The sequence below is a fragment of the Osmia bicornis genome, chromosome 15 (assembly GCF_907164935.1).
Source record: "Osmia bicornis bicornis chromosome 15, iOsmBic2.1, whole genome shotgun sequence".
In the NCBI taxonomy this organism is placed as follows: Eukaryota; Metazoa; Arthropoda; class Insecta; order Hymenoptera; family Megachilidae; genus Osmia; species Osmia bicornis.
The window spans coordinates 2605323-2618760 of NC_060230.1; the positions used below are offsets into that span (position 1 = coordinate 2605323).

Here is a 13438-nt window from a genome sequence, read left to right on the forward strand (position 1 = left end):
TCGACGTTCGAAGCTTGTGTGTAGTATTCCTTGCCGTTCGTTGACCACGCTTTCTCGTTCTATGTATTCTTCCGCTTCCTCCCAGAACCGTCGTCGTATCGATGCCGTCCGCGGCGTGGACAGGCTGGACAGTTCGTGGCCTCGCTTAGTAACTGGTCGCATCCGATCGCGATTAATTATCTATGATCGGTCCGATTAAAAAGGCACGAAGCGTGAAATAAATCCAACCGGTCCCGCTCGTGAACGTTGTCTCGTGATTAGGTCACAGCCTGATCCTTCGTCGGCACTCCTCATCGGGTTCCTTTTCGGTTTAGGATGATCGATGCCTCCGTACGTCGCGTGTTCGTTCGTTCGAACGTTTCTCTCTCTCTGTACTTTCTCTCCCTTTCTTTTTTTTTTTTTTCTTACTCCTCTAATCTCCCTAACATTTTATCTCATTTCTATCTATCTTTCTCTCCCTCCCAACTAATCTCCCTCTATCTCTCTCACGATCGTTCTGCGATATGTTAGTTTGTAAGGATACCTGAACGCGCTTTTACGCGAAGGACGTGTACCTCCAATGGCGGATGCGATCCTTCCTCGCTGACCGTTCCTCCCTCTTCGTAATCGTTCTGTTAGTTTTCTGACTTTACCGGGAGCCGACGAGCGCTGACGAGCCCGCGCACCACGAAGAGCAAGAGTCACGCGACCTGCTGATTCATACGAGCTGATCCAGGAAGTTCGGGGTCTTGAAGTAGTCCGGTACCGCGTCGTCCAGCTTAGCGATCACTTTGTAGATGGACTTCTTCCAGCTCTGTTCGTTGTCTTTGCCACCTTGGATTGCTTTGAAGAATTCCTTTAGCGTCTGCTCGACGACGAACCTGAAGTGGGTCGGTACCTGTAATTCATAACCAGGCTTTAAGGGGATAATATTCGAGATCCTTTACTTTTCTCTTCTGAATATACTAAATAATAATTGCAATTTTTCATTGGAATAACACTTTCAACCCTTATAGGACCATGTGGGAATCATAAATCAATTTTCCATCTTCTATTTCTTTCTTCCAAGTATTATTTACAAAGTGAATGAAAAAGGAGAATTTACACAGTGGAGAATCTTAATTTTAATTCAATTTTGCATTGAGCAAATTACGTTGTTCAAGGGTTAATATAAATTTTAGAGCATGATCCTAGAAGGGTTGAAGTTTCATCAATTCTCTTTTCTACAAAAAACTATAACAATTTCGATTTGAACTATCTATCTTTTTTTCTTATTTCTAGATAACTTCGCATTTTGACGAGGGAATAAACATCAAAGAGTGAATCGCGAGGTTGCTCGAACAGAAAAGGAAGAGAGAAATAAAATCCGTCACAAACGAGAAAGATAATTTCTCCGCGCTCATTACGATCCACCGAAGGAGCGAAACAATTAAAACGATGTGACGCGTGTATCGCTTAACGAGCGAGACGAGCGGTCACACGGACGAACTGGCGCTAAGAGTTTCCACTGATAATTAGTACGTTTGGGTTATTAACGAACACGAGTAATTAATTACGCGTCAAGCGGGCGGCGATTGTAACGGGCGAGAGGAAGAATAGAGCCTCCAGGTTACACCGGAGACTCGTTAAATAATATTAAATAGCTGCTTTACGTGTGCACACACGCCGTCACCCGGTCGCTGTAAATACAATCAACGGTCGTTACGCGGTGGCGAAAGTAAATTGCGCCCCACAATGGGAAAGTAGAGACGTACGAGTGATTTACGAGGAAACCTCGACGTGTAAAAGCCGGATGTGTACGAGTTCGAACTCGTTTAAAAGCGTTCTACCGATCGAAAGATGGGTAACGCGCCTGGCCGTACACCGACCGCCGAATAATTGCATACTAGGCGATAGAAACGATCAGGCTCGCGGCTATTTTATTGGTCCTATCGAAATTTCAACTCTGACATCACCGATTTGATTAGAGAATCATAGAGGATAGAAATGTTATTTTATACGGTTACTCGGATTAACGCTAGAATAACAAAATCTCTCTTTATTCCGAATCATAGAAATTATTATTCATTTAATTAATTTTCAATTCACTGTGAAAGTCGGGAGATATTTTTCAAATTCGAAACTATTATAGTATTTTAATTGTAAATATTGAATTTCTCATGGCAGCTATTTTTTATTACAAGAAACATTGTATTAGAAGAAAGATAAAATCACTTACCTCAATGTGATTGTTTCGGTTGTAATGAAGGTTGAGAACTCGATAGATTTCCGAGTCACCACCGACCCGAAGCTCCTCGACATTCTTCACACCTTCAGAAACCGCTTGCCTCGCGTATTTCTCCATTTGAATATAGTAGAACTCCCTGAAAGATAAGAACCAAATTAATGACAATGATCACTTTCGTATTGTACAAGGTATCTGAGCATTTTCACCAGTTACGAATATAATTTCAAATATATCGAAGATTTTTTCAAAATCAATTTGTTATTTTTCTTCCCTAACATTAGAAGAAGATAAACATGAAAATTAATTTTTCCTTTCTTTTTTCCTTCGAAACCGAGACCGGGTGTCGTGCCGGGCGAACGTAGAATGCTAATGCACTACCGATAATTAATTAAGGGTCGATACTAAAAGTGGTCTGACGCGAGCTGCAGAAGGTGAAGAAGCGAAGAAGGGGGTGCGAAGAGATGTGTACAACTCGTCGTCGGTTGTCGAGCGACACGGTTCAAAGAAACTATTAAGAACTCCGTTACTGTATCGTCCAAGACACCCTAACTGGTGGTAGGTTCACAGTGAAACGTAACGGTAGCGCGCGCATTTACAAAGAAAACGCGGTGGGATCGCGTCGCGATACGCTTTTTCTTCTTTTCTCGTGGGCGGCAAAGGAAAAAATCGAGTCCCCGCCAAGTTTGCCGTTTACGTTCATTAATTAACGCAGTTAAACAAGCACAAGTCACTAATTGGCGGGTAATTTGTATAGTAATAGTGACCCGAGCTACCGTGCAGAGATGGCAGGAAGGGGAGTAACGGGGCCAGCATCAAGGGGTGGCTTCGCTTCGGTGGATCTCACCGAAAAACTCGGGAAAGGAAAGGAGGCACGACGCGTCGTGCCGCCAGAGAAAACGAATACTTTGAACGCCAGCCGTGCCTCTTTGTGAGACGTCTTTGCGCGAGCAACTTCAATGCAACTCTGCCACTGATTAAGAAATTAATTATTTTTTCAATTCAACCAAAGCCGGACTTAGTTTCTATACGCTTGCGCTCCGTTCCTCTTCATCCAGACGAACGAAACAGCCTTGTAAGATACGTTTTTCGTTCATTCAGTGGAAAAATCGTTAAATTTCGCGCTAATATTTTAATATGGAAATTAATTCTTTTCTTAGAAATTTTTTGTTTCTTTCCCCTTGAAATAAGAGGTTGAAATTTTGAAAAATTCTCCCCTCCTATAGTCCCATCCATGGGAATATAACAAGAGTTTACTGTATTAATATCTTATGGAACCAACGAATGAATCTCTACCTCTACATAAAGCGCGACTGAAGAAATGAAAAAGACGTGGATGAGAAAAAGAAACGTCCTGCCATTCTTGTATACCCGATGCACAGAAAGTCGATCGAGAAAAACAGTAGAACGAGTTGACGCGAGAACCGCGAGAGCGTAGAAACGGTGTTCAGCAAGAGGAGGCTGCTACTTGGTCGGATATTTTTTTCCATTCTTTTCCTCGATCTTTCTTCTTTCCGGGTCCCTATCCTCCTCACCCTTAAATGCACACAGAAGTCGGCCCCCGTTGGTGGAAGTACATCCTAGAGTAGCAGGCCAGAATGGCAGTGAGAATGGCAGTCAGGTTGATCTTGCACTTTGGATCCCGAGGGGATGCAAAGAAGTACGGTTCAGCGGGAAAGCAACGAGTCGGTAGTGCTACTGCGGCTTGTATAACTCGACCTCCCTGAATGCTCGACAATGTGAGCCAACCAGTTCAAGCTTCGGGTCTTGGTCTCGTTCGGTGCCGTTGGGAGCAATTTTTAAGATTGCTTCCGCCTGGCGGACTCGCGCGCCGTTCGTGAAACAGAAAGATCGACGAACATTTCCGTATCCGTCCATCTCGTTTCCTACTGAGAGCATAGTCGCTTAAACGACCGCCAATATTCCGTTAAGATTCCTCATTCTTTTCTTATCTAAACTCTTTGACAATCCTATCCAGACTGTGATATTTTATTCTAAAAATGAAGGATATCGTTGATTTGACAACGACCAAGTCGACGCGAGGGCGCGAATTTAAACCGACAAGACTAGATGGATGTAAACCGATGACACTTAAAATAACGAAGAAGATCGAGAATCAGGGAAAGCTGGATGATTGGTTTGGTCGGTACTCGTTGATCGAACGCACTCGAGCCAACGGAAGAAAACAATGGGATCTTTCATGCGTCGCGGCCGGATCTATAGCTGGCTAGCAGAAGAAAGGGCGAGAGGTGGATTCAGTTGGCGGAGACGGGAGAGGCTCTTCTCATTCGATCACTCGCAGATTGGCTCTCTCACCAATTAAGACAATTTCGCGTGCTCTTATCAGCAGTCAGTCAGAGAAGCTTGTACACACGAGAGGAGAATTGAAAGAGGTGTGTGTCTCTGCAGAATCGTGTTCCGCGCCCTTTCTCGCTCCCTCACCACCTATATCACCCGCGTTCACTTTCTCCCTTCGCGCTGGCTCGTTTCTCCCTTTCGCTCCCGTCGCAGCACACTTCTTTTTCTCTCCTCCTCTCTCTCACTCTCTCACTCTATTTCAACGTCTCCTTGAACCGTCAGCGGCGGCGGTAGCAGCGACCCATCGGGGCCGAGCCACCCCCCGACTTCAACCTCACTACGGAGGTAACGTGTATGTGTCACCTGCGCCTATAATCCTTACTCAACCACCCATCAACCGCATTCAAGCTCGTCGGATCGCCGAGTATAGGTGGAATACGGTAGGCAGATTGGGCTAGGTCTCGGCTCCGGTTCATGTAGCTACGTAATACCGTACCGGGTAGATACGTATATATATCCGCGAAGTGCCTAATTAAAACAGACACCAGGAGACAGAGAGCGAAACGGGACGAGAGACGTTGGATGGTCGCATAATAGGGGTGTAAGGGCGCGAGGGAGACGGCACTAGTTCCGTAGTCGGTTTGACAAAAAGCCCGGAGTGCTAGAATTGCCACTCTTCGACCACCAAGTGCAGAGGAGAAGAGCAACGGTGAGCGAGAAGAAAGGAAAAAAGGAGCGAGAGGGAGAAATCGAGGAAGATAGAGCGAGAAAGAGAGGCGGATAGAGTGTGGAAACGGTAGGAAGATAGTGAGAGTAAGGGGCTAGAGGGTGAGCCGCGAAGTCATTCATTATAGTATTGTATAATTAGGATAATAATAAGCTCTTCAGGGGCTTGGGTTTTCTTGCGCCCCGTTGCAACGGGGCGACGCGACGTCGAGTGAGACCGAGAGAGACCGGGGCCAGAGGAAGAGGAAAAGAGCGTGATCCTTCTGGAGGGTGCTGATTATTAGCATCTAATTACGAGGCTGCCTTTGCCACCGAAAAAAAGAGGAGAAAGAAAAAAATGAAAAAGAGAGACAGATAGAAAGGTGACGGTTAGAAGGAAGACGAACGCAACGGAGTGTCTTCGAAGAGGGAATAATTAACTCTCAGCTCGAACGGAAATCGTTACCTCGCGTTCTTTTCTTTTTTTCCTTTTCGCGATCCTTAGCTCCATCAGAAATATTATCTCGAGAAGGGAGGATAAAATTATGTCGGCCTCTTTTCCCACGATTTGACTTACTTCTTCCCGATGAAGGAAATCTTACATCCTGCCTTCTATTTAATGCTCGTTTAACCGTCGTTTTATCCACACCCAGGGAAGTGTTAAAATTTTAACTTTCTTCCAATTATAATATTCCCTTTCATTTGTCCTGCTCGCGTGGTCTGAATGGAACCGTTTCTGTCGTTCAAGGAATTCTTGAGTCGCGTCCAATTCTTTCCAGCGTGCTTCTCGAGCACAAAGCCAGTCGTCGAGTACTCGGGCGACGAGCGACGTCCGTAAATTCGTGAACACCTTTTTTTCGTAACCGCGGTGCGTATTATGGCGCGCAGGTGAAGCAACAATGCGAGCTTTCGAGGTGCCGCGTATTGAAGCGTTTAATGGGAACGATGCTCGTTGTCGTGACGCCTTCTTCATACCTGATCTTCATCGTCGCGAGTTGCTGTTTCGACGCGTCGCTTTTGTAACGGCTCGCACGCGGTACAAGCGAGAGCACCAATTAAAAGGGGAAACTTCAGTGGTTGCTTGTGTTTTCCTTGTTTCCTTTTTTTTTTTTTTCATTTCGCACCATTCCGCAGCAACCCTGTCGATCCGCGAACACCAATCGCCATCGAAACATCCCCTGTTTAGTTGCAATTTTTCTTTTCTCTCTTTCCGACTCGAAACGGGTAAAGTGACTCAGGGCGTAACGACGACTCGCGTCTTCTCGCCTTACATTCTCCCCTTCACCGTTTTTCTATTCAAAGATCTTCAATCGTGCTTCTTAAGCCAACCAGCCGGCTCCCTTTTAACGGTTATGCCAAGCCGACCGACCTTCGACAATTCGGAACACCTCGCTTCCCCAAGACCCGTAGCTGACCCTTAAAGTCTCTGAACCCCTCGGCGCGGCTTTCTTGGCGCAACTTTCCCACGGGCGACTCCCTCGAAGGGGAGAAGACGCTTAAGGAACAACCGACAATCCGCCAAGATTCGCAAAGTGTTAGCCCCGGTGTCGATCACCTTGAAAACTTTTGTCCCCCCGTCTCCCTTTGCGTCGAACAGCTGTGCCCGTCCCGGGGTCTAACAAACTTCTGCATCCTTTAAACGTATTCCCCCGGGGTAAGGTTCGACGTTGATCTTCTGAAACTACATATCGGTTTCTAAGATTGCTAAACCGTTAAGGATTTTATCATTTACAAAATAACATACCATTTTAATTACCGTTTGAAAAGTAATTTAATTCACCCCGAAGCTTTGCTAATTTGACGCTTCTGGTAAAGAAAATACTTTGAAAATAAAGAAACTGAAAATTCTTTAAAATTTCTGACTCGAGCAAGCGCAAAGGTAATGAATTTCGTTTGCTTCCTAAACTATGCAACCGTAGGTAGGGAATCTCAGCAAACCGGAAACGTTCCAAAGGGCATTTAACTGTTGGCACAAGGAAAAGTGACATTAGCCGGTTTCCTTATTACCACGACCAGCCTTCTTTTCACCTTGTAATTATCATCGGGCAGAAACGGGTCCATTTACAGAATGCCCCGTGTGTGTTCAGCACAATTAACAGAGAAACATCGTCGTCGACGTTTAACCGGCGTATTCAGCCGCCATCACCGGGGATAAATTCAGGCGTAGCCGCTTTGTGCGCCGGGTGATAGCGTCACAGCCAGCTGGAAAATCCGTCTCGGCCACCGCGAGGGTGCGGAAGAAGAAGCTGGCAAAGAATTCGAGAGGAACGTCGTGCCACGGTCTACTTTATCCTCACGGGTAACGGGCACGAGGCGTGAAAGTGCATATAACGAGAGAACATTAAGCGTCTGCGCACGCTTGTAACGCCCGCGTGTGCTTTACGTGTTTGCGCGCTCGTTTCTGCCCCGCATCGACAACGACGCGACGTCGGTTGAGGCGCGCGAGCAGACTGCCGTCACGTTCAGGAGCACAGACGCCCGGCCTTCCTCTCTTCTAGCTGGATCGCGGTTGTGTGCGCGGTTGCGTGGCTCATGAGCGCGGATGGATGGGTGAGTACACGCGTTTGCCCGTCAGGGCGTAAGCGTCCATTCAGAGGGCGCGTTCAAAAAGGTGTCGCGCAGGGTCTTGATGCTGCACCCTGTGCACCCTTCTTAATTAGTAATTAACACTTTAACGCCATCTGCACTCAGACTTGCAGCGGCAAACGCGACGACGCTCGTCCCAACTTGGTCGTCGTCGTCGTCGACATCGTCCTCCTCCTCCTCCTCCTCTGTCGGTGTTCTGGCGCAACCGTTGGCGCGATGCGAAGCCCGGAAAATCAAGTAATTAAAATACAAGTTAACAAGTGATTACTTCATTCTGTTCCGTCACGGCCACTCAGCCAAGTATGATACGCGTTTCGTGCACGCGCGCGCTAGCTAGCGTATACGTGTATACAGTATTTCCGCGTGCGGGCTGAAGAGTCGACGTTGACTGTGTGTTGTTGATTGCGACCAGCCAAGCGGTTTGTTGGGCTTACCGAAGGGTGCCAGGGGGGACCGGTGTAATATCCGGTGCCGCCTTTCGGAAAGGGTGACGAGTCGTGGCTCGTGAACGATGAACTTTTCCGCGGAACCAGCCTGGCCATCAGAGAACGAACGGATACGCGGGTTAGCACCGTTTTCTCAACGGGTTGCGCGTCTCGCGTTTAAATTACGAGGCAACCGTAATTGGAGTTTCTTTCAGGACATTGGAAAACCCTGAGGAGCGCCGCGACCAACAGCGCGCGTCTACCTTTCAGATTTATATAACGACCGTAAAACTAAGCTGTTCGCGATGTTTCATTTTGCTAAAGAAACCGACATGCTGAAACGTATTAGTTTTTTTTTTTCGTTAAGAATAACCTCCCTTTGGAAATTTCCTACTTGTTTAATTTGTTGTAACTCAAAATTCATGGTGTTCTGTCTGAAAATGATACATTTAACCTTACGTTAACGCTCTTGTTATGTTTTGTAACTTTGCGAAAAAATAAATATAATAGCAATTTATCTTTAAGTCTTCAGTTATTTAATTACAAATAACTACAAAAATCATATCCAAGGACGAGAATAAAATTCAACAGAATTCTTTTTAAGAAGAAACAAGATTCAACTTATTAACATACAGACAGTGATGTCGCAAAAGTTAGGTCGCTTCGAAAACAGCCGTCCCTCCCCGATCGTCCCTTCGAATAAGGGACACGCGTGTCCATGTCTCCACGGCTGGTAAGCTACCTTTTTTTTCGACGAGCAAGTTTCCTAAGCTTGCAAGACAATCGTTGGACGATCGCGCGGCAGATGTGCCCCCGACAATGAGCTCCTGGGCCCTCGCCCTTCATGAAAAAGGGAACTCGAGGAACGGTGGCACGAAAAGGCAGAAGGGCGAAGAGGGGCCCTGAATACTGGGGGGGTTCTACACGACACAGGGCATAGACTTAGCGAGCGAAGGTTCCGCGTGCCGCACGCGCCGATCTTACAATACACACTCTTCGTGTGTACCCCATTGCTTTTCGATGCTCCCCTACCCTCTCCTTCTCTTCTCTCTTTCTTTTTTCCTACATCTGGTTGCCTTAGACCCCCGGTTCCCCTTCGTTCGCCCCTCGTTGATCCTCTCCTTTTCTTCTAACTCGTTTTGATTCTCTTGGCGGTTCGGTCTGGGGAGCATCGCGTTGTCGGCAGACAGATAGAAGGACGGATAATTTTGTTGACCATGGCACATGCTCTAATGGAAATCGACCGACTTGAATTTATTATGCAAAGAGCATTAGAGTCGGAAAGCGAACGGGCGGCGAGACGACTTGTCAGCGGCCGAGCCCGATTCATTGAAATCAGAGAGGCATTTGAATATATCCTCCGACACGCGTGCTGTATACATCATGGTAAAGCTCGTTCGTTTGAGAACGCGTTGTTTCGAATGATTCGCTGGTTGCAGCTACCCTAGCACACACGTGGTCTTTCTCGTTTCTCGAAGTTCTTTAGGTAGTAGGAAAACGAAGAATCGATCGAAACGAATCGGCAATATCAATCGGTAAGAGTGCAAAGCGATCATGCAGACGACTTGGTTCATTCAGAGAAATTCCATGGCACCCGCAATCGGGGTCCGAGTGGCCGCGCATCGACCCTGAAAGACGAGTGTATCGGAGGCGGCCGTTTCGTCGGGAAAAACAGCGAACGGAACAGGAAGGATCAATCGGCGAAACATAACCCGGTTTCTTGCAGAGCGCAGCCACATGGAGGCCTCTTACCGACGCGGCTTTTTCGGTTCCCTTAAGGCTGCGAGCAAACGAACGAACGAACGAACGAACGAACAAGAGTGTACGAGCGAGAAGGAGAAAAAGAGAGAGAGAGAAAAGATGGGGGGTGGTGCAGGGTTGCACGATACGTCCAAGCAGAGAGGGGTGGTTTTCAAAGGTACGAGGAGTAAGAGAGTCGGAGGTTGTGGGGTCGGTGGGCGCACAGGCCGAAGCGGTCGAGGATCAGGGACGTGGCGGAGGGTGAAAGGTTGGACGAGGGAGGGGGCGGGGGCAGCTGCTTTGAGCGGTTTCACTCTTCAATGGTCCCGGACTATCCCTCCTTCTGCTACTGTACTAAGCCCCCCCGTCCTCCTCCTCCTCCTCCTCCTCCTCCTTCAACCCCGCCGTCATCCTCGTCATCCTCCACCTCCGCCACCTCTATCGGCCGCGATTCGCGTCCTCGTCACACGTCGGCATCGGTCAAGCATTTTTTTATTTCATCGATTTTTTTCCCTCACGGCCGACCCGCCACCCGATGCACCGGCCCTGCTGCACTATGCATGTGCAGCCTCGCGTGCATAAGGTGCGAAAGCTGGACTAGACTATTTGGGTGTACGATGCTCCAAAAAGACCGAGCTCTAACGTGGATGCACTTTTCAACGCTGCTGCAGCCTCGGACCTGGATCGTTCGAACACAGGGGGACGTCAGACGCGCAGGGGGGCCTGACCGATCGCTTTGCTTTAAACGTATTCTTTGATTAAGGGATGCCCGCTGAATCGAGCGGATTTTTAATGGTTCAATTATCAGAGCACGCTACGGTGCATTCTTGAGCGTCTTACTTGACCGATAGAATGCCGCGCCGGTTCCCGCGGCAATTCGAACCTGGGGGTCTTTGACCTCCTTCGACTGATCGTAAATATTAATTGTCAAGTACCTACTAGTAATTTATTTTCTATTTACGCACATTTGAAAATTCAAATTTCCTATGATAATATAACACGTTAACGCGTAGACATTTTTGTACCTAGAAGATGCTATTATTTAATCGAATCCGAGGAGAACCGCGTCGGTCATCGACATCCCCTCGAATTCATCCGCGGTACGTGGGGGAGCGTTGCCTCGAAAACTATGAAAGGAGGCTACACGAGCCGAGCCGGGGTCTCGACGTTACCGCCGATTTCCCTGGTATTCTAACCTTAAATTTTGCACATCTGTCCCGAAGCTCGAATGCCTGCTGGGACGACAATGAGGCAGTTAAGTCCTCGGTGCATCGGCTGAGTACACACCGCGTGCGACGCGGCGCGGCGGCCAGAGACGAGAAAGAGGGGAATGTGGAGAAGGGAAATGGAGAGAAGGAGAGAAAGAGAGACGAACCTCTGACACACACGTCGACAGAGGGGCAAGTACACGGACAACACGTACACAAACGACGGAAGCGTAGGAGAAGGGTTACCTAGGTTAGGGACTCGGAAAACATCCTTTGTCGAATACCCTACCGGGACCGCTCAGTCGCCCAGCAACTCGTTCAACCCGCTTAGAAAAAATCAATAATTCTTTGTCGTCAAGTTTACCTCCTGTCATGCCACGCTAAACCACATTACGAGTCTGCCTTGTAGCCTGAAAGAGCTGCAAGACGAAATCGAGACGTTGCTCTGGGTCGTTATTTTCCTCACCGATAATTCGATCAACCGAGTTCCTTCTATTTTCACGCACGATCTCGTATTTTCAAGCCGCAAATACAACAAAACAGTGATAGCTCTAATATTAACGAAGGAATGTTCAGTTTTGTTATTTCATCCCCCGTGTTAGCATCTGGATTCTAAAGTCTCGTTATTTATTCTCGGCGATTGGCAGGCAAAGTTGAACGTACCGACATCTAACAAATTAGCTAACGCTTCGGAAGAAGCATCGATCGATACTTGATATTTGTTGGTTCGTATTCGAAACGATTACCAGGGAAAATCGAGGGGGTCCGTGGAAAAGAGACGAATCCTAGGGGGACGATTTTCCGTGGCACGAGAAACCTTGAAAAACCCAGCCGTCCTTTGTTTGCTCCAGGGAAAAGCGATGAGTATCGTCAGATGATCCCTTGATCCGATCTATGTGGGACCGTTACGCGTGCGACGAAAGATGGCGATGTAACGCGAGGAGGTGGAGGGTGGAAGAAAAAAGCAAGAGCTAGTCTAGGGAAAAAGTGACACGAACGGGGGATGGAGAACGTGTGAAAGGAGCTGGAGAGAAAAAGAGAGAAAGAGATACGGCAGACTCTTTCAGGGGTGAGACTCATGGCAGTAGGGCAGTAGGTTAGCTAGGGGTGATGGGCACCCTCCCCGCATCTCTAGTGCACATAGACCGTTGGGTAACAGTAAATAGGATTTGTTAGACAACTGTCGACCACCGAGGATGGAGAAACTACCGTAAATATTCGACCGGCTTACGTTTATGGCTCTTAAACGATGCCATACTGTCGGCTCCAGGTAGAACCGAGGCCCTTCTCTCCTTCGACGTGAAAAGAACGGTCAACCAGGATTGTTTTGAGGTTTCGAATCGATAATAGATTTCACGGGTACAATGGTTTAAGCTAATTGACTTTGTAATTGATATTTCATTATACAGTAGACTGTAGGGACTGTAGGGCCAGAATAGTTGAATAGCAAGCTTATAAGACGTGTACAAGGATATTAAAGTTAATAATTTTTAAACTTTCAAATTGAAAGTTAATTAATCGTACGCTTAGTAATAAGTAATATTTTCGATTCTCCCAATCGAATTTAATTAAGATCTTGAAATAATAAAATCCTACTTTCCCACGGTTGGTCTCTGTTAAGCCAAGAATGTCGATCACGAAACGAAAGCGGTCACCTCCATTTTTCTTTGTAGACACGTACCGAGGTTGGTACTCCTTTAACGACACCGGCCTACTTGTCGCCCGTATGCCGTGTCGTAAGATAGTCGTGCTTTGCGTACTCGGTTTGCCCGCATGCTTGCGGCCTGCTCAAGAGTTGACTCGGCATATGGGCGATTTACATACGACGCCAATAAGAGAGTCCCGGTTTCGCCGGCCATTGACCATGCTCCTCTCACGGCCTCTCCGTTCGAACCAGTTCTTTTGGATAACCGCCAAATTAAAAGTACATTAGACCTCTCTCTGGTCCGACGTTGGACGAACAAATTTTTCCAGCGGCTTTCAACGAAACTCAGCCGCGCCTTCGACGTCCGAGCGCCGTAAGCGCGCCGTTTTCGCAAAACGTACGACGACGCCCGCGAATTCGCCGACCCGTCTAACGGTGCGCCGTGTCGCTTTGAAATAGATTACCCGATAAAACTGATTCCCTCGGATCTCGAAATTTATTGCACGCCCTTTCTAGCGTCGAAAGGCACTCGATCGACGCCCGACTGCCGAACAGGAACGAGAAAGTGCAGCCACCGAGGGAAGAGTAACATCCACCGACGAATACTGTTTGATCTGGCTCCGAGCCA

General features: G+C 47.5%; 1 protein-coding gene across 4 annotated transcripts in view; it reads right to left on the reverse strand.

The window, feature by feature from the left end:
* Positions 1–358: 358 nt before the first annotated feature.
* Positions 359–13438, reverse strand: part of LOC114882827 (homeobox protein prospero) — a 31984-nt gene continuing 18904 nt past the window's right edge. For 2 of the 4 annotated variants that reach the window (XM_029199900.2, XM_029199899.2), the window contains exons 4-5: positions 2198–2342; positions 359–877 (exon numbers count right to left, since the gene is read on the reverse strand). In XM_029199900.2, the coding sequence (XP_029055733.2) occupies positions 698–877; positions 2198–2342 (325 nt within the window). In that variant the 3' untranslated portion in view covers positions 359–697. Of the gene's footprint in view, positions 896–2197; positions 2343–13438 lie in introns of all 4 variants that reach the window. The other 2 variants (XM_029199898.2, XM_029199897.2) reach the window with 1 other exon arrangement.